The sequence below is a fragment of the Carcharodon carcharias genome, chromosome 2, assembly GCF_017639515.1.
Source record: "Carcharodon carcharias isolate sCarCar2 chromosome 2, sCarCar2.pri, whole genome shotgun sequence".
Classification (NCBI taxonomy): domain Eukaryota; kingdom Metazoa; phylum Chordata; class Chondrichthyes; order Lamniformes; family Lamnidae; genus Carcharodon; species Carcharodon carcharias.
Window position 1 is genome coordinate 13,661,961 of NC_054468.1, and position 23,796 is coordinate 13,685,756.

At 40.9% G+C, this 23,796-nt stretch overlaps 1 protein-coding gene and 1 long non-coding RNA gene across 2 annotated transcripts in view; one reads left to right on the top strand and one right to left on the bottom strand.

Moving 5' to 3' along the window:
* Window positions 1–18,805, top strand: part of prkci (protein kinase C, iota) — a 119,675-nt gene extending 100,870 nt beyond the window's left edge. The window contains exons 18-19 of the mRNA XM_041213183.1: window positions 2,751–2,866; window positions 8,939–18,805. Coding sequence (XP_041069117.1) covers window positions 2,751–2,866; window positions 8,939–9,026 — 204 coding nt within the window. The 3' untranslated portion in view covers window positions 9,027–18,805. The remainder of the gene's footprint in view (window positions 1–2,750; window positions 2,867–8,938) is intronic.
* Window positions 10,093–23,796, bottom strand: part of LOC121291698 — a 123,501-nt gene continuing 109,797 nt past the window's right edge. The window contains exons 3-4 of the long non-coding RNA XR_005946051.1: window positions 12,609–12,623; window positions 10,093–10,124 (exon numbers count right to left, since the gene is read on the bottom strand). This is a non-coding gene — a long non-coding RNA (uncharacterized LOC121291698). The remainder of the gene's footprint in view (window positions 10,125–12,608; window positions 12,624–23,796) is intronic.

Genomic DNA, 23,796 nt, shown 5'->3' on the forward strand with positions numbered 1-23,796 from the left:
GAGCAACAGTGAGGGCCAAGAATGTGACAATGGAACTCCCTTGAGATCTGGCCTGGGTGTCTGTCCTAACTACATGAACTCCTTTAGTCTCTCTCGCTGGCAGACACCTTTTGATGTGGCTTGTAAACTAGTTTATTTCATGGTAGATGAGGGGTTTAGTTGTGAGAAGAGACTGGCGAAACTGTAGTTCTCTTCATTAGAATGAACAAGGTTACGAGAGATCTAATAAAAGTGCAAAATTATGAGAGATTGTCATGAGATAAAACTGGGTATGGAAGGAATATTTTATAGTGGTTGGCGAGTTGGCACCTAGAAAGCATGTATTTCATATCTTCAGCAAAAGAATGATTGGTGTGATTAAGATGGTTTTTATTTACATAAAGCGTTAGGACATGGACCTATTTGAAATGGTGGTTGAAGCAAAATTGCTAGCTTTTAAAATAAATATTAAAAAAGGAAAAAATTAAAGTGAGTAGAGAACCAGCACAGGAGGGGGTGGGCTTTGTGTGCTGTACAACTCTAAAGATTTCATCCTCTTTTCCTATGAGCTATTTTCTCTTTTTTCTTCCTTTTTTCCCATTTCATGAAAATGATAGCTTATTTTGAGGTGTTGATATTTAGACGTGGCAGCCTTCTGCTACACATTAAGTAGTGAATATTATTTCCAGCACTTATTGAGTCAGTAAGTAGAGACCAAAATATCCCAATTTGTATATGATTCTAGATGATGAGTGGTGGCAGGTAATTTGACCATAGGGGCACTTATGACATGCTTGATCTTGCCTTTGCCTAATCTATGCCTGTGTGCATGTGCATGCTCAAGCAATGAGGGAGAAAGATATTTCTACATATAATTATCATTATACTGTTCAGTGGAGGTCACTAATTTGGGTTAGGAATGCTCCCTAGTTCAAGGGACCCTGCTTCAGATGAGAATGAAATCATCAAATTCCGCATAGGGCAGAGATCAATCTTCCTGATTTCTATTACTCAATGGGCCACCACCAACTGAACGAAGAAGGGATGGCTGTGGTGGGGATTTGTTGGAGCAGGAGGATGCCATGGAGTCATTACGGCACAGGAAAAGGCCAGGTCATTTCCACTTGCTGCGTTTAATAAAACGTTCATCCCCATATCCCCCCTGTATGTCTTGCCTAAAAACTTAAACCTATGTCCCCTAATCCTTGTACCATCAGCTATTGGGAACAGCTTTTTTGTACCTATCTTATCTAAACCTGCCATTATCTTGTATATCTCTGTCAGATCTCACCCTCAACCTCATTTGCTCATTTTTGCAATATCAAAAAGAGTAAATAAAATCCAGTGAGCCTGGATTTTCCAATCAATGTTATGTTAATGCCAGGGAAAACCCATTTAAAAGCAACAGATTACTGCTGACGTCAAATCACAACAGCAAGAAAAATCTGCCTGATATGTGCAACTGTGACATCACTGCCCAGTATAGGAATTCTCACCAGCAACATTCCTAAAATTATATTTTGGCTGTCGATCTTTCATCAGAATTGGCAACTGGAAGATAAATAAATGCATTTATAGGACTGAACATCTAAAGACGAGAGAACAGCAGCATTTAAAAGCCAAGATCACTGAATACTGTTAGAAAGAGGCAGTTATGGGTTTAATGATCTATATCAAGCAAGAAAGACCTGATCACGGGCAGGTAGATCAAGATCTTCTCAGTGAAGGTGAAAAGTCATGTAGAGATCAAAAGAGCTGAGTGGGACTGAAAAAGCACAGAAAAACAAACACTCGAAATATCCACATTGGAGGGGAATAGAATAGACACTGGATGGGAGAAACTGGCAAGGAACTGAGAGGCTGCTTAACAAAGGTTTGGAGCAAAAGACGAGAGTACTTAGGAGAACAATAGGATAACATTTCTCTGACTTTTGCACCGAGTTTAGTTGGGATAGTATCGGAGGCAAAAGAAGAAAGGCTTGGTGTGGAAAGGAAGAAACTGGAAGGAGGTCAGTGTCACACTCAAACAACATAAATTTCCTGAAAGCGGACAACAAACCTGCATTTGATTCCCCCCACTATAGAGGAGGTTGCATCATGACTAATAATTTGTCATACATTCGATTAAGGAAAGTCCACTTAAATTGCTGTTTCATGATTTCCATTATATGCTCCTTGGAAATGTGCTTCCTGATGGGAGTGTTGACATGCGGAATCATCCCTTAAATTCCTGGTAATTTGCCTGTATTGAGTAACAGAGTCTGGATTCTGTAGCAGATTTCCCTTTAAAGTGGACAAATATTTAAATTTACAAAGGGTCATGATCAACTTGAATAATTTTATTTGTAACTGTTTAAAAACTACATGCTAAAACTGCATCAGTAGAATGAATTTAGGGGAATCAGTCCAAAGTTTTGAAGGAATGGAGTTAACAATACAAGTTTAAACTCAAGAACCATTGGCCATGATTACCCCATGGCTTTGCTACAAAATGTACTTTAACCTGAATCTCAGAGGAAGCTTCTTTATTTCATCAATGTGTCATTTTCAGTTTTCACACTACTGTTCTTATTTCGTATCCAAAGTTATTAATTGGTGACAATCATTATGTAATGAGGGCAATTTTGTGCTTAGAATTTACATTAACAATTGCATTGGTGTTCCACATAGAAGTCCTGTAGCTGGCAGAGTGAGACTGACTATACAATTTACCATAAAGAAAACTAATTTGTGAAAATTGAACATTTTCATTTTTATCACTGATAATCTAGATGGAACAGAGGCAGGTCATCCCACCCTTCAAGCCACACATTTCCGGTGAATATGGACTTGACAACTTTGACTCGCAGTTCACTAATGAACCTGTCCAACTCACTCCGGATGATGAGTAAGTAGCAGTCATGGTCATTTTCCTCCGTTCTCCATAATAAGAGCCAAATACTTTATGTTGCTTATCTGAGATTGGAGAGAGATTAATTCAATTAAGGGGAGGCGATGGCATAGTGGTATTGTCGCTGGACCAGTGATCCAGAGACCCAGGGTAATGCTCTGAGCACCTGTGTTCGAATCCCAGGTGGAATTTGAATTTGATTAAAAATCTCAAATTAAAAAGTCTAATGATGACCATGAAACCATTGTCAATTGTTGTTTAAAAAAAAACCACCTGGTTCACTAATGCTCTTTTAAGGAAGGAAATCTGTCGTCCTTACCTGGTCTGGCCTATATGTGACTCCAGACCCACAGCAGTGTGGTTGACTCTTCAATGCCCTAGCAAGCCACTCAGTTGTAACAAACCGCTACAAAGTCACAAAAAAAGAACGAAACCGGACAGACCAACTGGCATCGACCTAGGCACTGGAAACTGCAACGGCAACCTGTTGACTCTGCAAAGTCCTTCTTATTAACATCAGGGGACTAGTGCCAAAATTGGGAGAGCAGTCTTGTAGACTAGTCTATCATAGTCATCCTCATGGAATCATACCTTACAGATAACGTCCCAGACACCACCATCACCATCCCTGGGTATGTCCTGCCCCACCGGCAGGACAGACCCAGCAGAGGTGGCGACACAGTTGCCTACAGCTGGGGCGGAGTTGCCCTGGAAGTCCTCAACATCGACTCTGGACTCCATGAAGTCTCATGGCATCAGGTCAAACATGGTCCACTACCAAAAGTGGCTCGGTAGCACCACTGCTGGCCGAGTCCGAAATGACATAGCTGCTAGACTGGGTCTGCGGCAGGTGGCGAGGGAACCAACAAGAGGGAAAAACACACTTGACCTCATCCTCACCAACCTCCCTGCCACAGATGCATCTGTCCATGACAGTATTAGCAGAAGTGACCACCGCACAGCCGTTGTGGAGACAAAGTCCGGGCTTCACATTGAGGAAACCCTCCATCGTGTAGTGTCGCACTACCACTGTGCTAAATGGGATAGATTTCAAACACATCTAGCAACTCAAGACTGGGCATCCATGAGGTGCTATAGGCCATCAGCAGCAGCAGACTGGTACTCAAACACAATCTGTAACCTCATGGTTATATTCCCAACTCTACCATTAACATTAAGCCCATGGATCAACCCTGGTTCAATGAAGAGTACAGGAGGGCATGCTAGGAGCAGCACCAGGCATACCTAAAAATGAGGTGCCAACCTGGTGAAGCTATAACACAGGACTAGTTGCGTGCCACACAGCATAAGCAGCAAGTGATAGATAGGGCTAAGCGATCCCACAACCAATGGATCAGATCTAAGCTCTGCAATCCTGCCACATCCAGTCTTGATTGTTGGTGGACGATTAAACAACTCACTGGAGGAGGAGGCTCCACAAATATCCCTATCCTTAATGATGGATGAGCCCAGCACAGCAGTGCAAAAGATAAGGCTGAAGCATTTGCAAAAATTTTCAGCCAGAAGTGCTGAGTGAATGATCCATCTCTGCCTCCTGCAGAGTTCCCCAGCATCACAGATGCTAGTCTTCAGCCAATTCGATTCACTCCATGTGATATCAAGAAGTAGCTGAAGGCACTGGATACTGCAAAGGCTATGGCAATATTTTGGAAATAGTACAGAAGACTTGTGCTCAGACCTTGCCGCGTCCCTAGTCAAGCTGTTCCAGTACGGCTACAACACTGGCATCTACCCGGCTATGTGGAAAATTGCCCTGGTATGTCCTGTACACAAAAAGCAAGACAATTGCAATCCTGCAAATACCGCCCCATCAGTCTACTCTTGATCATTAGTAAAGTAATGGAAGGTGTCATCAACCATACTATCAAGTGGCACTTGCTTAGCAATAACCTGCTCACTGACTCCCAGTTTGGCTTGCGTCAGTGCCTCTCAGCTCCTGACCTCATTCCAGCCTTGGTTCAAACATGGACAAAAGAACTGAACTCCTGAGGTGAGATGACAGGGACTGCCCTTGACATCAAGGCAGCATTTGACAGTGTGTGGCAGCAAGGAGCCCTAGGAGCCGAAACTGGGGTCAGTGGGAATCGGGGAAAACTCTCCACCGGTTGGAATCATACCTAGCACAAAGGAAGATGGCTGTAGTTGTTCGAGGTCCGTCATCTCAGCTCCAGGACATCACTGCAGGCGTTCCTCAGGGTACTGTCCTCGGTCCAACCATCTTCAGCTGCTTCATCAATGACCTTCCTTCCATCATAAGGTCAGAAGTGGGAATGTTTGCTGCTTATTGCATTTGCAACTCCTCAGATACTGAAGCAGTCTTTGTCCAAATGCAGCAAGACCTGGACGATATCCCGGCTTGAGCTGACAAGTGGCACGTAACAATCGTACCACACAAGTGTCAGGCCGTGATCATCTCCAACAAGAGAGAATCCAACCATCGCCCCTTGATGTTCAATGGCATTACCATCACTGAATCCCCCACTGTCAACACCCTGTTACCATTGACCAGAAACTGAACTGGACTAGCCATATAAATGCTGTGGCTACAAGAGCAGGTCAGAGGCTAGGAATAGTACAATGAGTAACCCATCTCCTGAGTCCCCAAAGCCGGACCTACAAGGCACAAGTCAGGAGTGTGATGGAAAACTCTCCACTTGCCTGGATGAGTGCAGCTCCCAAAATACTTAAGAAGCTTGACACCATCCAGGACAAAGCAGCCCATTTGATTGGCACCACATCCACAAACATTCACTCCCTCCACCACTGACGCGCAGTGACAGTAGTGTGTACCATCTCAGAAGCACTGCAGAAACTCACCAAGGCTCCTTCAACAGCACCTTCCAAACCCACGACCACTACCATCTAGAAGGACAAGGGCAGCAGATAGATGGGAACACCACCACCTAGAAGTTCCCCTCCAAGTCACTCACCATCCTGACTTAGAAATATATCATCGTTCCTTCAGTATCGCTGGGTCGAAACCCTGGAATTTCCTTCCTAACAGCACTGTGGGTGCACCCACACCACATGGACTGCAGCAGTTCAAGAAGGCAGCTCACCACCACCTTCTCAAAGGCAACTAGAGATGGGCAATAAATGCTGGCCCAGCCATCGAAGCCCACATCCCATGAATGAATAAAAAAAATTCTACTTATCACCCTCACCATGCAAAATTGTAAACATTGTGAACAGCTAAAATTGTTTCAGTATACCTTGATAAGGCTGGACTAAATTTTTTGTGCCTTTAATACTTCTATTGGCCTTGGTTTATATTCTAATTAAAAATGTGTGCTGTAAAGGAAGCAAGAAAGCTACGACTATATTGTGTGCATCTGTTGCATTGGCAATCATTTATGTGACATCTTCTATGAATAACCCAGGAAAATTTGTATAGTTTTAATGTAGCTTCATTCTATAGATATTTTATATTGAATTTAATCATGATTTTTAGGAGGGCATTAAATACATTTGAAATAAACTAAAATAGAACTGCTATTGTTTCATAGTGTCGTAGATATACAGCCCAGAGAGAGGCCCATTGTGGCCATCTCTTGAAAGAGCTATCCATTTAGCCCTACTCCCCTGCTCTTTCCTACTAGTCCTGCAACATTTTTCTTTTTAAGTTTATATCCACGTTGCTTTTAGAAGTTACTGCTGCATCGGCTTGTACCAACCTTTTAGGCAGTGCATTTCACATCATAACTCAGAGCAAAAAAAAATTCTTTGCATCTACCCCTGGCTTTTTTGGCAGTTATCGTAAACCTGTATCCTCTGCTAATGGAAATAGTTATACCCACTATATCAAAATGCATTAAAATTTTGACACTTCAACCTTCCTGATCCATGGAGAATAATCCCAACTACTGACCTCTCTCACTATTTAAATTGTGATAAATCTGATGGTTGATATCAAGATTTATACCTTTTTATAAAGCCGAGGATTGCACCTTATTAAATAAAAACAGCTTTGTCAACTTGTTTTTCCACCTGCAAAGATTTGTGGTGTAAAATTTAGATAAATACAAAATTTTCTTTCATATATCCCTGGTTGTGGCTTCTGACTCTTATTTTGTAAGATTATGTTTAGGACAAATGATCTGTCTCTCGAACTGCATTTCAGCTTTTTGTGCACAATTGAAGTACTCAATCAGCAATAAAAACAAAAAACTGCGGATGCTGGAAATCCAAAACAAAAACAGAATTACCTGGAAAAACTCAGCAGGTCTGGCAGCATCGGCGGAGAAGAAAAGAGTTGACATTTCGAGTCCTCATGACCCTTCAACAGAACTAGGTGAATCCAAGGAGGGGGGTGAAATATAAGCTGGCTTAAGGTGTGGTGTGGGGGGAGGTTGGGTGGGGGGAGAGAAGTGGAGGGGGGTGGTGTGGTTGTAGGGACAAGCAAGCAGTGATAGGAGCAGATCATCAAAAGATGTCACAGACAAAAGAACACAAAGGTGTTGAAGTTGGTGATATTATCTAACGAATGTGCTAATTAAGAATGGATGGTAGGGCACTCAAGTTATAGCTCTAGTGGGGGTGGGGGGAGCATAAAAGATTTAAAAATATTTAAAATAATGGAAATAGGTGGGAAAAGAAAAATCTATATAAATTATTGGAAAAAACACAAGGAAGGGGGAAGAAACAAAGGGGGTGGGGATGGAGGAGGGAGTTCAAGACCTAAAGTTGTTGAATTCAATATTCTGTCTGGAAGGCTGTAAAGTGCCTAGTCAGAAGATGAGGTGCTGTTCCTCCAGTTTGCGTTGGGCTTTACTGGAGCGATGCAGCAAGCCAAGGACAGACATGTGGGCAAGAGAGCAGGGTGGAGTGTTAAAATGGCAAGCGACAGGGAGGTTTGGGTCATTCTTGTGGACAGACCGCAAGAATGTCCACAAGAATGACCCAAACCTCCCTGTCGCTTGCCATTTTAACACTCCACCCCGCTCTCTTGCCCACATGTCTGTCCTTGGCTTGCTGCATTGCTCCAGTAAAGCCCAACTCAAACTGGAGGAACAGCACTTCATCTTCCGACTAGGCACTTTACAGCCTTCCAGACTGAATATTAAATTCAACAAATTTAGGTCTTGAACTCCCTCCTCCATCCCCACCCCCTTCCTGTTTCTTCCCCCTTCCTTTTGTATTTTCCAATAATTTATATAGATTTTTCTTTTCCCACCTATTTCCATTATTTTTAAATATTTTTAAATCTTTTATGCTCCCCCCACCCCCACTAGAGCTATAACTTGAGTGCCCTACCATCCATTCTTAATTAGCACATTCGTTTAGATAATATCACCAACTTCAACACTTCTGTGTTGTTTTGTCTGTGACATCTTTTGATGATCTGCTCCTATCACTGCTTGCTTGTCCCTACAACCACACCAACCCCTCCACTTCTCTCCACCTCCCCCACCCCTGCCACCCCCCCCCACCCCACCCCCCCACCCCACCCCACACACACACACCTTAAACCAGCTTATATTTCACCCCCCTCCTTGGATTCACCTAGTTCTGTTGAAGGGTCATGAGGACTCGAAACGTCAACTCTTCTCCGCCGATGCTGCCAGACCTGCTGAGTTTTTCCAGGTAATTCTGTTTTTGTACTCAATCAGCAATTTCAGCTACAGGTAGGATATGTTGCAGGCTGTCGTACTGAAACAAATCACCTACTTTAGTTTCACTCTTGACCTTTTAGACAGTTTCCCTTCTGTCCCTCTATGCCACGAGTAATTTACGTAACTGAAAGTGCAGTCAGACAACCGGCTGCCAAGTCTCCATTATTGCTCCATTGAACTGAGTTGCAAGGATTTAACTGTCTGATCTTTTTTCCCCATCTGCCCTATCCAGAATTACTTTCTCTAAGGCAACTAAGCATTGATTATATTATTACAGTTAAATTATAAGGCACTCCCCCTTCTTCCCCGCCCCCCCCCCCCACCAAGTCCCACTGATGTGTTGTACAGGAGTGTGTAATGTTGGTGGCTTGCTCTGATGTCATTATTACTCTTTTTAATACTTTCCATTTTCCCATATTTTTGTTTTTTTTTAAAGTGACGCTGTAAAGAAGATTGACCAATCAGAATTTGAAGGCTTCGAATATATCAATCCCCTTCTGATGTCAGCTGAGGAATGCGTCTGATGAGCTGGAATCTGCACACTGTGCCCAGTGCCTCCAACCTTGCATGTGAAAGAGCTGAAAACAATGAATGCCTTGCTTTAGTAGCAGAAGCCTTTTCTCTGTACAGCTAATGGTTTGAGAATGCTCATCCCAGCTCTAATCCAGCAGATGACCAATGACTACTTACGTATTTCTATTCCAATGTAACAATAAGCAACAGGTTAATTGACGGAGTTCTCAAGCACTGCAGCTGAGCGATTACCTTTTTTCCGCTATATTTCCTGCTGAGAGACGCTGTTAACTTGGTGGACAGGATAGTTTTTGTCAGGGAGCAAGTGCTATCTTAGCTTGCCTAAGAAATGACTTGCTTGTTTTTTCATTGGGAGTTTGGGTGGAAAGTTAACTTTATTCTGTTGGTGTTATGGTAAACTCTTAAGTGCATGACTTAAAGGCTTCATTTGCTCCCCCAAGACACCTCTACCTGCCTGCGGCTGGTAGTATTGCTCAGGGAGATGGCAGCTGATGGCTTTGACAAAAATGCTTTTGCTGGTAAAACATTGCCCTTATCTACTGGAAAGGTGTGTCAAAGGTTAAGGGAAGAAAAGCATTTCAAACATTGCTTCCAACTACTCATACATTACCAGCAGGATCATGTACAAAAACTGAATTGTAGAAAAACTGACGGCATTTATCTCATTTGACTATTAGGTTTTTTTTAAGTTATCAGAAGATTTTTGGGACCACATAAATGAGAATTACAAAATAACGTGCACAAACATGCTGTGACTATACTTTTGTCTGCACTGATGTGAAAGGTGTCTTTTTTATATAAATATATATATATAAAAGCCGGTAAAGTTTTGTTCTGCACCGTATTGTGTCAATATAGGCTTTCAGTCCTGCCAGTATAGTCCACTGGAACTAAGGAGTTATGCAGAGCTGGGAGTGATCTGCCACATATTGTCACTGTTATATTTCATACATAAATGACTAAAATGACTGTCTCCTGCTATTTGTAGTGCTGCAGCATGCCAGGAAAACAGAACAAAGTTTTCCTAGGAATTGCTCAAACGCTTGGAAATGAAAAATGCATTCATAGCCGTACTCCTCCACCTTGCCCTGGAAAAAGAAACACGTTTCAATACATAAGTAAAATTCAGTAGCTTTCACTACAATACTTTGCTGCACACCTGACACTACATGAAGTTTGTTTGTTGCTCCATGAGAGATTCAAATTTAAGTAATTTCATGTTAAGAAGCAGAAGCAAAACTCGGTAGGAATTCCTGGGTAACTAGATTCTAATGATATTCATCAGCTTCACTTTTGATATTTCTCATCCTCCACACTCTTTCTGTTTTGCAACAACACACAAGGGTCACCCATGGTCCCATGTAAAGAAAATCGTTATTGTCGGTTTGATAAATTGCAGTTACAATTATATTTTGAAGAGACATAACCTGCTAAACTGAATGCACTATATTTTGATGATTTCTTTTACAGTTAATCGAACAGACTTTACATATTTGTCTCATTATGACTTTCTTCCTGCCCCACTTTTTCCCCACCAGTATTAGTTTACTTTAGTGAATATAGTTTTGATTCTATGTTAGAATTGTGAGAAGTGTAACTTTGCCAAATTTGGGCTGCAGTTTTATCTGGTCATAAAATAAAATAAAGTTATTATGTTCCTGCCTTGTCCACACCCATTTAAACTTCAGGTTTTAGTGGTTGCATTTAATACTTGGCACAGTTAACTCAGTCCCTTACCTCCCTGAAAGAGACTTTTGTGCCGCATAACCCTAAATGTGCAAAAAGAGATGACCACACTCCTAGCGGAGTCTGTTGTTCTGCTTTAAAACAGCTGTGTGCAGTCCAGCTAAAATGAGATATTCTGTGTACGTCTTTTCTTAAAGCATCCCTTGTTTAAAATAGGTGACTAAGTTAAATTTGTTTCTTTTATTACTTGAGATGCAGGAAATGTTAATGATGTTTTGGGGTTGCATTCAACAATTCCGTCCGTTGTTCTGTAAGGGTAGAAAGCCAGTGCCATTACTTATGACTAAGAGGGGATGTTATTTGTTATGTTCAGAGTCATCGGTTTACAGATAATGAACGGGTCAAATTCAGCTGCATGATAGGATTTTGGTGTACTTAGACTATTTCATTTTGCAATATTATCCTTTTTTTGTGATGACAAGAGTGGGCTTAATGATTGCCAGAATGTCCTGTTGCAATGATTAATGTCAATGGCTAGAGTGCTGCTTTTCATACTAAACTCCCCATTCTGGGCATCTATCAATTTAAAGCACATAACTACTTATGGGGAAGTCTGAGAAGTACCAGTATATGTACTTTAGCATTATGGTATAGGTCAATATGCTACACATCCCCCTTAAATCTGTCACACATTTAAGACTAGTAAAGAGACCATATCCGCTTCTTGTTTCATGGTCTGTTCTGTTTTTTGAGTACTGTAGTAACATTCACAGTATTTTCTGTATGGTTAGACAAATGAATGTAACAGTGCAGATGTTGGCTGCCATCATAACTTGCACCATTGTTGAAGTTTATTGTTGTCAAACTGAGTGCTGGGTAGTACAGAGCTGCTGGAACAAGATATTTTTCCAAACTCTTGATTCCTTTCCCCTCCTCTCCCCCATTCTTTTTCTACTTAAGACAACTGCTGGGGAATGAAAACTGGGTGCCAGCAGTCCCATGATACCTTGGCAAAGTGGGCATTTTTCATGTGCAGGATGGTGAATGCTGGTAGGTTATTCAATTATGAATTATGGGGAGCAGTGACCAGTCATTGCCATAGCAAAAACAATCATCCACACTTATGCACCAAGGGAATGGGATATGGCCTATTTATTCACGTTGCTGAAATGCATGAGACTCAGCCAGGATGAATGTTGTTCATGATTCAGAAATGCTTATTGCAAAGTTTAATTTGGAAACTGCATGTCATTTCTTCTTAAAATACCAGTGAGCTAGTGATACAACTGCATGGGTATTGGGAACATGCCCAGACCTGGACTATGCAGTGAATGCACTAAGTTATTGGCCAAATTTGCAGGAGAATCTGAGTCTGTATAGTTTGAAGTAATTATTTTGGTTTTTGTAAGAGAATGTTCTTGATTATGTACAACTGCCAAGAGAGAGTGGGAGTTTGTTGGTTTTGAAAGCTTCACATACAGAATGATTCGTAAACTGAATAGTGTAGGTATAAAATGCTATGTGGCCATCCAAGTATTTACCTACTCTATAGTAATTTATCATTTTAAGTTGTTCTTTCTCCCCTATCCCTCAAATAATCTTTAGTGTACCGATTTTATTACTATAAAAAATTAGTTTGCTAACTACTGGAATGAAGGTTCATGACTTGTGTTACTGGTCATTCAAGGACATGTTTCCCTTTTAAACTGGTAATGTTTCCACTGACTGGCCTAAAGAGTCCAAGAAATCTGCTGTGGGAAAAATATCTAAATGACCTAATGGACCACACCACTACCTAAATCCCGACATGTTGCCCATGCTCTTGTTTGGACATATTTTCAAATAATTTTTTTTAAATAAAAGCAGAAAATGCTGGATAAGCTCACCAGGTCTTGCAGCATCTGTGGAGATAAAAGTTTGCAGGTTATTAAAGACCCAACCAGATTGGCGTTCAACAGCTCCTACTTGTATGATTTTATTTCATGTCTTAACTCCACTTTCATTCAGATCCATTTAGCATTTAAAGCTTTTGGAGGGGAAAAAGAGACCCTTCTTAATATTTGCCATAGTACTAATTCATGGCCAGTTAACAGACATCATACTGGCTATGACATTTCCCTTGGCCCTTCTTGTTTCACCAAGTTGCTGGTCATCTACAAACCAGCTCCTGATGGTAGGAGTCGAATTAACTCAAGGCTTAAGGTGTTTTATAGTCATACTGGACCCTCAACTTTGATGGTATGAACCCTGTTGCTGATTCCAATTGTCAATGAAACTTGGAATCAGGAAATTGAGGACTTGACAGATTAACGCTAGGCTTTTCATTCATATATGTGGTTATGGGTTTTGAATAAAGGATTAAATATTGGCTTATTTTAAATTAGAGTATTGCAACACTAGCGTCAACCACAACTAAGTTTCTGGGACCTCTAACTGTTACATGAACCCTTTTCTCATTTTTGCCCCGCTCAATTCTCTTACGTAATTTTTGCAATTTAATTTGTCTTAACTCCAATGTTTTATGGCTCTTTTGATTTATTAGGGCTCAAGCACCAAGTTTTCAGTTTAGCAGAAGCTACTTCCGTTTATTTTGTGTCTTGTAACTATTTAGCAACAACTACTGATTGTGTTTACAGTGCTAGTGTGAAAGAATATTAGTTTAGTTTTGTACTGTCATGTGTATATGCCGCATGAGTGCCTTTCAGGTACAATGTTGATAAGTACAGTTTGTCTCCTGTCGGACCAAATAACAAGGACTGGTTCAGTTAAGTACCATAATTACGGGTATATACTGACATCAAGTTAAGTGGGAATCCATCTTTTGTCAGTTCGTGAATGGTTATTGGTATTTCATTTTTTCTTAATATGCAAGGTTTCTTTCATTAGCCAATATATCTTGCTGTTCTGCATACATGGTGTATTAAATTAATTCTTAATACCCAGACCCATGTGTTTCGCCCTTTACGATTGGAGTGTAACGTCTCATCTCTAAGCTTTTGTGCTGAAGGAGGTCGCAGTTCTCTGCTATCTGTTCAAGACAAATATTCCATCCTGGCTTGCTTTTCCCCCTTTCGCTGATGTTTATTTTAATGGGTCAGCTTTTCCTTCGCCTGGGAGTCTTCACTTTGTGGCATCACATGAGGGATTGGATTGGGATAATACAAGCTCTGAGATTGTACCATTCCATTAGAGCAAGAGACCAAAATTTACAGAATCCATTTGCTCTCAAAGGTGTGATTTGCAAGTCATTTTGATGAGGGAGAAGTGTGTTATGTCAGTTTGATTCTATTTAATTCAACACTTCATCACTGAGTTCAATGATACATTATATTGTGGTTTTATGAAATAAATAATCAATTACTGACTTCAGATACATTCACCCTCTATCAACCCATGCTCTGGTCCTACCATCCCTGTTGTTGTGGCAATTTCCTGGAAGGCGCTAAATTATTGGCTAATAATTGTGGATTAAAGGAGCAACCTGAGAAATGTTGGGGAGAGATTTCTGCTGCTCATGGCTTGTAAAAGTCATAAATATGCACACAAATGAACATGGCTAGATTTTCAACATTACCAGTGAAAAATAAACATCTCCCCAAGAGGTGATTTGAAGGAGCAAGAGATTCATTGAAATTTTGGTATTTATTTTAAAGTTAAGATAGATTTCGCGAGTATAAATGTTCCCTACATTTGTGTGGGGTTGAGGGAGCTTCTACAGCAACATCATATCCCTGATGAATCTCTGCATTCTGTGTTAGCTTGTTAACCATACTGACTGAATAATTTTGCTGAAAAACACCTCTGATCCGATTACCATAACCACATTCCTCTGAATGTAAAGTAATGAATTCAGCTCTTAAGACTCTGAAATCTCTGATTTCAGAAGCAGGCTCTGGGAAGAAAAGCCCCCCTCGGTATTTGTGTGTGTTTGAGCAGAGTCTTGTATACTGGAGCACTGCAGTGGAAAGCAAACCTGGAATCTATCCAAGGAATTGCCTGAAGAATGATTCCATGGGCTAATATTAATAGCTTAGAGATAATTATGAATTGTGAGAATTAATGCTTGTCAGCGTCAGACCACTGTAAACAGATTTAGATTAGATTCCTGTTCATGGGGCTGGTGAATGAGTTTGCTCTTTGCTCTGCAAAAACCACACCAGTGAGTATTGATTTGATAAGGAGTATGTCCAGAATATTGAGTTATGGTCTCTGCTTTAGTTCTAGTATATTATAAATTGTGATTGTGACTTGTACTAATGGTGAATAAAATTGAGGGGATTGGGGATTATTACAATGCAGAACCATTTGTTTAATTATGATTATGCAATACTTTCTGAATTAACACATCTTAACCAGTTTTGCCAGTTTTTAAACGGTACTCATTTAAATGCTGTGGCATAAATGATCATGGACACATACCTGGATCAATGAATGTAAGCGAAGTTAGGAGTGAGAACAGACCACCCTGTCAAGCCCCATCTGTTCACTGCATAAACTCTTAAGGTAACTAATTGTACTTGAATTACAGAATGGGTTTACTTGGTAGATGAGCGGAGCAATATTTATTTTGAGTGGAAGTTATTTCTTTTACCTGTTCTGAGTTTACCTTTCATTCATTTTCATTATTTTATTCTCTGCCTGTTTTTTAGGGTTAAGTAATCTGGATTTACCTTACCTCTGCTACTTAATATTTTTATATACTTTGATGCACAGAGTAACTACCATGTTGCTGCAGGAGTTTTCTGAAAGTAAAGGCAATTTAATGCAAGTGTTCAGACTCAGACCATTCTTGATTTAATATTTGTGCATGTGCCAAAATGCAACAAAAATAGAAAAAGAGATCATGTGTTGATGTTTTTTATTTGATTTGGAGGAATAGTTACATTTTTGTTTCATGCTTTTTTTTAAAAGGGGGATATGGTTGAATGAATTCCACAAGTAAATATTAGGGGACCATAATTAACTAAATTTATACATTTCGCAATCAAGAATTGAACATCTTCATAGTGAGGTTTTTCAGTCTGGAGCATATTCAGCTGGTAAGATATGATTTTCATGTTAAACACGCCACAGTCATAGCCTGGTATGTTTTTTTTGAAAGGGGCGGTTAATGTATTTGGGATTTGGAATCTACCTCAAGTTTGCATAGACCTTTGGTCATTTCCTGCAATCTCTCCATCTCAGTAAACAGCAGGGCATAAAGGTACAAGTTGTCTCAAACTGGCATCATTGCACTATGACTAAGACCATTAAACCTGATGTGATGTTGCAGAAATGAATACCAGACAGAGAGTGCTGGCAGACTATTAGATTGTGACAGGTATCACTGCTCAGTCTGATCTTTACCCTCGCTTGATTCTACACACTACACTGTCCAGCGGGGCTCTAAGATAGTGCTTGAGAATCCTAGCTGATTTTTCTCCCCCTACCCCAGCACCCTCCCTCCCAAACCCAGGTCCCCACCCCACTAACTCCCTGGCTGCGATAATTCACAGGCTGTAGGGAGTAAATTTGGGATGTCTCATGTAGCTCAGTACTGCAAAAGAATTTAGACTGCAGGGAGATTAGTGCCTCTATCTGCAGCAGCAAGAAAAAGGAACAGGAGTAAACCATATGGCTTCTCAAGCCTGCTCCACATGATTATGGCTGATTGCCTCAACCCTACTTCCATGTCCATTCCCCATATGCCTTAATTCCTTGAGAGATCAAATATCTGTTTATCACAGCCTTGAATATATTCAGATGGAGCATTCACAACCCTTTTTGGTAGAGAATTCAGATTCCCGGCCTTTTGAAGAGATTTCTCAGTTATATCACTCTTAAATGATGACCCCTTATCCTGAGGCTGTACCCCCATGTTCTCGATTCCCCAGTCAGAGGAAACAATCTCTAGTATCTACCCTGTCAAGCCACTTCAAAATCTTGTATTTTTAAATGAGATCATCTCTCAATTCTTCTAAACCTGAGAGAGTAAAATCCCAATTTACTTGACCTCATCTTACTTGACACAGCCTGCAATTATCTGTTTTGCTAATTGCTGTTCAACAGGAAATCATTCTTCTGATGTCGTTGTATCACGTGAATATGTGTCTTCATTATACATTAACCAAACCTAATGGAAATGGGGGCTAGTTAACTCTAAGGAGAATAAAAAGGATTTTGCATCACAGGTGCCCAATCCATAGTCCCCTTTAAAATGAAAGCTGACACCTAATCTTGTCATTCTGATATTTATTGGTGTGTGTTGTGTGTGATCAGAGCTTGGGGGTGAGATGGGGAATATAATCTGTAACTTACCTTGACATTGTCGCTTATGAATTGTCAGATCAGTCCCCCATTTAGTACAAGCCCACAGCCGGGGCAAGTTATTTGGCTAACTAGAGTTTTCCACTTCTGCGCTCGCTAGTCCATAATTTTCTAGCCATTAAATTGAATCACTGGCTGGCTAGCGCAAAAATGGAATATCTCAACCAGCACCTATAGTGCAATCTATTGTTCCAAAATGTAAATTTTGCATGGCACGTTCACAAGGTGACAAAAATACCCATATTTAAACAATAACTGATCCCTTTTGCTACCCATTATTTGTATTTGTGGATGATGTATTTTCCATGTATACTCGTGTGGGCCTGCACTTCAGGAAATTAAATGAAAAGGACAATTGCACTTTCCATATATATATATACGTGAAGCTTTACTCTCAAGGTTAAGGGATGTCCCTGCGAAGCTACAGTCACTTAACTTGCTACTGAATCTCAAAAAAGCAATAGCGTTTCCTGAAATAATGTTTTCTATTGCACTCAGGCTGTACCATTCTTGGACTCCTCCACAAAGATCTCTAAGGAATCTTCAAAAAATATCCAGTAGCTGATTTTGTGACTATGATATACTTGGATTATAGTTCCCAAACTCAGTTACGAATAGCAGCTGTCAGAAATGTGCATTTCAGTAACTGCTGTTAATGGCTATAGCACCAGTGCTGACTTAAGCTGGAACTTGACCTTTCCACCTTGTTATTAACTCTGCCTTTGTTAAAACTTAATTTGGACAAGAGAGGAGTAGTGTTAATTTGGGAATGATATTTGAAGTTTTGATTTGGAAATTTGAACTCCAGGCTTGAGTAAGGAAACTTTTAGTTATCAGAACGTAAGTTTTCTAAGAAATTGTACTAATTTGTGACTTTACAAGACCTCCTGTAGTCGATATATATGTACAGTGAGCAATAATTTGTGTTGCCAATCAGGGTAACGTACCTTGGGTTGCCGAATCAGAACTACAACTCTTTAAGCATGAAATTAAATTTTCATATTGTAACTACACTTTGGGTTTTTTGAGTCTGGGTTCTCTGTGTTGTTGTCTTCAGCTCTTAAGATAAAACACAAGTGAACTCAAGTTTTGTTAAGGAAACTTATGTTAAAGAAATATTGCCACCCTCAGCTCCTGTAAATTTGGTGTTTTTATATGTTCAGTTTGTGAAGGACAGCAGAAGGGCTGTGGTCTGAGATTAGTTTGCAGGGAACTGTACGACTGTAAATATTTTCAATTAGATCTTCCATATTCCTTATTCTATATAGTCCTCCTGTGGACTTTGGTGTCCATCCTTGTGATTTAATTACATCAATTTGAATTTTTCTTTACGTTCGAGCATACACATGGAGCAGGTGCAACAGAGCTGAAATTAGATTTTCTAATAGTGTTGCACTTTTTAAAACACATTTTTGAGGACTTTGCTTTCACTTCGGAACTTGAACTTATTTTTTATTTTTTTAAGTTGGGTGAATGCCACAACACATTTGTTCTTTGTACTTTATATATTCACTGGGTTAAAAATCTTTTCAAACCTATTGCATTGACTGCTGAATTGGTGCAAAATGTGTCATAGATTGATGCATCATGCTGAGTATATTAACACTAAATGCCAAATACTGTAATTTACATTCCTGAATGTGGGAGAACATTCTGTGGGGTTTTTTAAATAAAGATTTGGGAAAGATAATTTAACAAATGTGTCCTATTGTGCATTGAACATCAAGTGAATTATTTATCTTTTTCTGTCAGTCAATCAATAAACATAAATACTATAGAAAGGAGAAAATCATTGCTTATGATTAGATGACTGCCTTCTGGAAAGAGAATACATGTGAATATCGGATGAGAATGGGAAAATACAAGAAACATCCTTTTGAAACTGCAGGACAGGAGGTAGTTAATTTGATGGTGCCCATATCACCTCTGCCTGTTCACCTATCCTGTAGTTTAAATAATGCAGTTTCTCCAGCACTGGAAGAATGTCCAAATACTTGACATTTGTCAGCTTGTATATGGTCCATAATGATGGAAAGAACTTGCATTTATACAGCACCTTTCACAACCTCAGGAAGTCTCATAGCACTTGACATCCAATGAAATACTTTTAAAGTTTTGCTGTTGCAATTAAGGAATCACTCAATTTATGCATTGTGTGCTCCACAGATATCTGATCATTATAACGTTGCTGATCTTTTTTAGTGATTGTTGAAAGATAATTATTGGCCAGGACTCCAGGAACAACTCTACTACTGTTGGAAAAGGCGTCATGGGATCTTTGACATCCACCTGAGAAGGGCAGCCAGGGCCTGAGTTTGATGTTTCATATTGAAAAGTAGAGAAGGAATAACTAATCTAGGGTCCCTCTGTCCAGCTAATCCATTCTTGGAAGCCCAGGGAATTCAGTTATATTTTATTTTTTTTAACTAGATTATCCTGTTTGAGTCTGTGCATCTGAAGGTTTGGAAAGGGCTTACCCTAGCCTGGTTGCCTTATTGCCAGTTAAGCCCTAACTCAGAATATTTGTGTACATATAATCCCAGGTGCCTCTGCTCTTGTGCAACCTCTAAAATTGTGCCATTTAGTTTGTCTTAAATTGCAACTGCCATGTGTCTGCCCACTTCACCAGTCTTTTTTTCCTTATTCTTTCGTGGGATGGGGGCAAGGCCAGCATTTTGTTGCCTGTCCCTAATTGCCCTTGAACTGAGTGGCTTTCTAGGCTATTTTGGAGGGTAATTAAGAGTCAACCACATTGCTATGGGTCTGGAGTCGCATGTTGGCCAGACCGGGTAAGGATAGCAAATTTCCATCTTTAAAGGACATTAGTTAACCAGATGGGGTTTTTACAACAATCGATGGTAGTTGTCATGGACACCATTACTGAGACTAGCTTTCCATTCCAAATTGAATTAAAATTACACCAGCTGTTGCGGTGGGATTTGAACCCATGCCACCAGAGCATTAGCCTTGGGGTTCAGACTTACTAGCCCAGCGACATAGAATGGACACAATCAAAAGATTAATTCTCTCATTTCGGAAATGTAGTCAGCAGTGAGGAGGACATAGGCTGGTGAAGTGGGCAAGACGTGTAGCAGAGAGGTGTGAAGTGATACATTTGAAGGCAAACGAGATGCAATTTGAAATAAATAGTACAATTTCGGAGGGGGCGCAAGAGAGACCCTGAGTGCATATGTGCAAAAATATTTAAAGGCTGCAGATCAAGTTGAGAAGGCTGTTCAAAAAAAAAACCTGGGATCCATAGCTTTATAAAGACAGGTATAGAGTACAAAACCAAGCAAGTTATTCAAAACCATAATAAATCCCTGCTTAAGCCCCACTGGAGTACTTTGTCCAATTTGGGGCACCACATTTTAGAAAAGATGCCAAGGCCTTGGAGAGGGTACAAAGGAGGTTACTAGCACAGTAGCGGGGTTCCAGGGCATCAGTTATGTGGAGAGACTAGAGAAGGTGGAGTTTTCATTACAGCAGAGGAGATAAAGGGGAGATTTCATAGAGATGTTCAAAATGATGAATGGTTTGATAGAGTACATAGGAGAAATTACTACAACTGGCAAAAAGGTCATTAACCAGAGGACATAGATTTAAGACAAAAGAACTAGAGGTGTGATGAGAATTTTATATGAACTGCAAGTTGTGACCTGGAATGCAGAAAGGGTTGGAAAAGATTAAATAACTTTCAAAAAAGAATTCAATAAATAGTTCAAAGGGACAAATTGGCAGTGCTATGGAGAAAGGACAGGGGAATGGGACAAATTGGATAGCTTTTTCAAAGGCCAGTACCAGTATGATGGACTGAATAGCCTCCTGTTTTGTATCATTCCAAACCCAAAACAAAGTTGCTTCATTCAAATGTCACCTCAGTATCTAAGGATGATGCCACTAGTAGTAGTTCTGGTAATGTGTGCTTGGTGTTAAGTTCAAAGGCTTTTTTAAAAAATTCAATTATGGGATGGGGGTGTCACTGGCTAGGCGAGCATTTATTGTCCTTGAGAAGGTGCTGGTGAACTGCTGCAGCCCATGTGGTGTAGGTACACTGTTGTTAGGGAGGGATTTCCAGGATTTTGACACAGTGACAGTGAAGGAAAGGCAATATATTTCCAAGTCTGGATTGTGAGTGGCTTGGAGGGGAACTTCCGGGTGGTGGTGTTCCTATGTCTCTGCAGCCCTTATCCTTCTAGATGATAGCAGTCATGGGTTTGGAAGGTGCTGCCTAAGGAGCCTTGGTGAGTTTCTACAGTGCATCTTGTAGATGGTACACACTGCTGTCACCATGCATCGGTGGTGGAGAGTGTGAACATTTGTGGATGCGGTGCCAATCAAGCTGGCTGCTTTGTTCTAGATGGTGTCAAGCTTCAAGAGTGTTGTTGGAGCTGCACTCCAACATGGTGGACAGACTTTGGGGGGGTGGTCAGGAGGTGAGTTACTCACTGCAGGATTCCCAGCCTCTGACCTGCCCCTGTAGCCACAGTATTTATATGGTTAGTCCAGGTCAGTTTCTGGTCAATGGTAACCTCCCCCCGGGATGTTGTTAGTGTGGGATTCAGCAATGGTAATGCCATTGAATTTCAAGGAGCGATAGTAAGATTCTCTCTTGTTGGAGAAGGTAATTGCCAGGCACTTGTGTGGCATGAATGTTAATTGCCATTTGTCAGCCCAAGCCTGGATATTATCCAGGTCTTGCTGCATAAGGACATGGACTACTTCAGTATTTGAGGAGCCGCGAATGATGCTGAACATTGTGCAATCATCAACAAACATCCCCACTTCTGACCTTATGATAGAAGGAAGGTCATTGATGAAGCATTTGGGGATGGTTGGGCCTAGGACACTACCCTGAGGAATTCCTGCAGTGATGTTCTGGAACTGAGATGATTGACCTCCAACAACCACAACCATCTTTCTTTGTGCTAGGCATGACTCCAACCAGTGAAGAGTTTTCCCCCTGATTCCCATTGACCCCAGTTTTGCTGAGGCCCCTTGATGCTACATTCGGTCAAATTCTGCTTTGCTGTTAAGGCCATTCACTTTTGCCTCACCTCTGGAGTTTAGCTCCTTTGTCCATGTTTGAACTAAGGCTGTAATGAGGTCAGAAGCTGGGTAACTCTTGCGGAGCCCAAACTGAGCGTCAGTGAGCAGGTTATTGCTAGGCAAGTGCAACTTGATAACACTGTTGATGGCCACTTCCATCATGTTACTGATGATGTTGAGTAGAATGATGGAGCAGTAATTGACCGGGTTGGATTTGTCCTGCTTTTTGTGTATAGGACATACCTGGATAATTTCCCACACCAGTGGTGCGACAAGTTCTGGAGCACAAGCCTTCAGTACTTTTGCAGGAATATTGTCAGGCCCCATAGCCTTTGCAGTATCCGGTGCCTTCAGCCGTTTCTTGATATCATGTGGAGTGAATCAAATTGGCTGAAGACTGGCATCTGTGATGTTGAGGACCTCCGGAGGACGCCAAAGTGGATCATTCACTTGGCACTTCTGGCTGAAGATTGTTGTGAATGCTTCAGCTTTATCTTTTGCACTATTGTGCTGAGCTCCTCCATCATTGAGAATGGGAATATTTGTGGAGCCACCTGCTCCAGTGAGTTGCTTAATTGTCCACCACCATTCACAACTGGATGTGGTAGGACTGCAGAGCTTAAACCTGATCCATTGCTTGTGGAACAGCTTAGCTTTGTCTATCACTTGCTTATGCTGTTTGACGCGCAAATAGTCCTGTGTTGTAGTTTCACCAGGTTGACACCTCATTTTTAGGAATGCCTGGTGCTGCTCCTGGCATGCCTTCCTGCCCTCTTCATTGAACCAAGGTTGATCTCCTGACTTAGTAAAGTGGGGGATATGCCGGCCATGAGGTGACAGATTGTGGTTGAGTACAATTCTGCAGCTCCTGATAGCCCACAGCACTTTATGGATGCCCAGTCTTGAGTTGTTAGATCTGTTCAAAATCTAAAACAAAAAATGCTGGAAAAACTCAGCAGGTCTGACAGCATCTGGGAGAGAAAGACGGAGTTAACGTTTTGTGCCCATATGACTCTTCAGAGCTAAAGGGAAGTAGAAATGTGGTGAAATATATACTGTTTAAGGGGGGTGGGGACAGATGAAGCTTGACAGAAGGCCAGCGATAGGTGGAGGCAAAGGAGAGATTGCAAAATATGTCATAAACAAAAGGTCTCCTCTATATTGGAGACACCAAACGCAGACTGGGTGACCGCTTTGTGGAACAACTTCGGTCTGTCCGCAAGCATGACCCAGACCTTCCTGTCGCTTGCCATTTCAACACACCATTCTGCTCTCATGCCCATATGTCCATCCTTGGTCTGCTGCAATGTTCCAGTGAAGCTCAACGCAAACTGGAGGAACAGCACCTCATCTTATGATTAGGCACTTTATGGCCTTCTGGACTTAACATTGAGTTCAACAACTTCAGACCATGAGCTCTCTCCTCCTACCCCACCCTTTTTTTATTCCCCTTTTTTCTATATTCATTTTTATTTTTTTATTTTTATTTTTTCCACTCATTTTCATTTTTTAAGTTTATTTCCATTTTTATTCATTGTTTTATCCCCAGCTTTTAGCCTATTTTTGATCTTTTTTTCCACCACCGTTCCCTCCCCCCACCCCACCCCCACCAGAGCCACCTGTCACTTTCCAGAGTGCTTACCCTGGTCGGGCCATTATCACGTTCTGCTTTCCACTCTTAATGTCACCATTAGTACCTCCTTTAGCCAATACCACCAC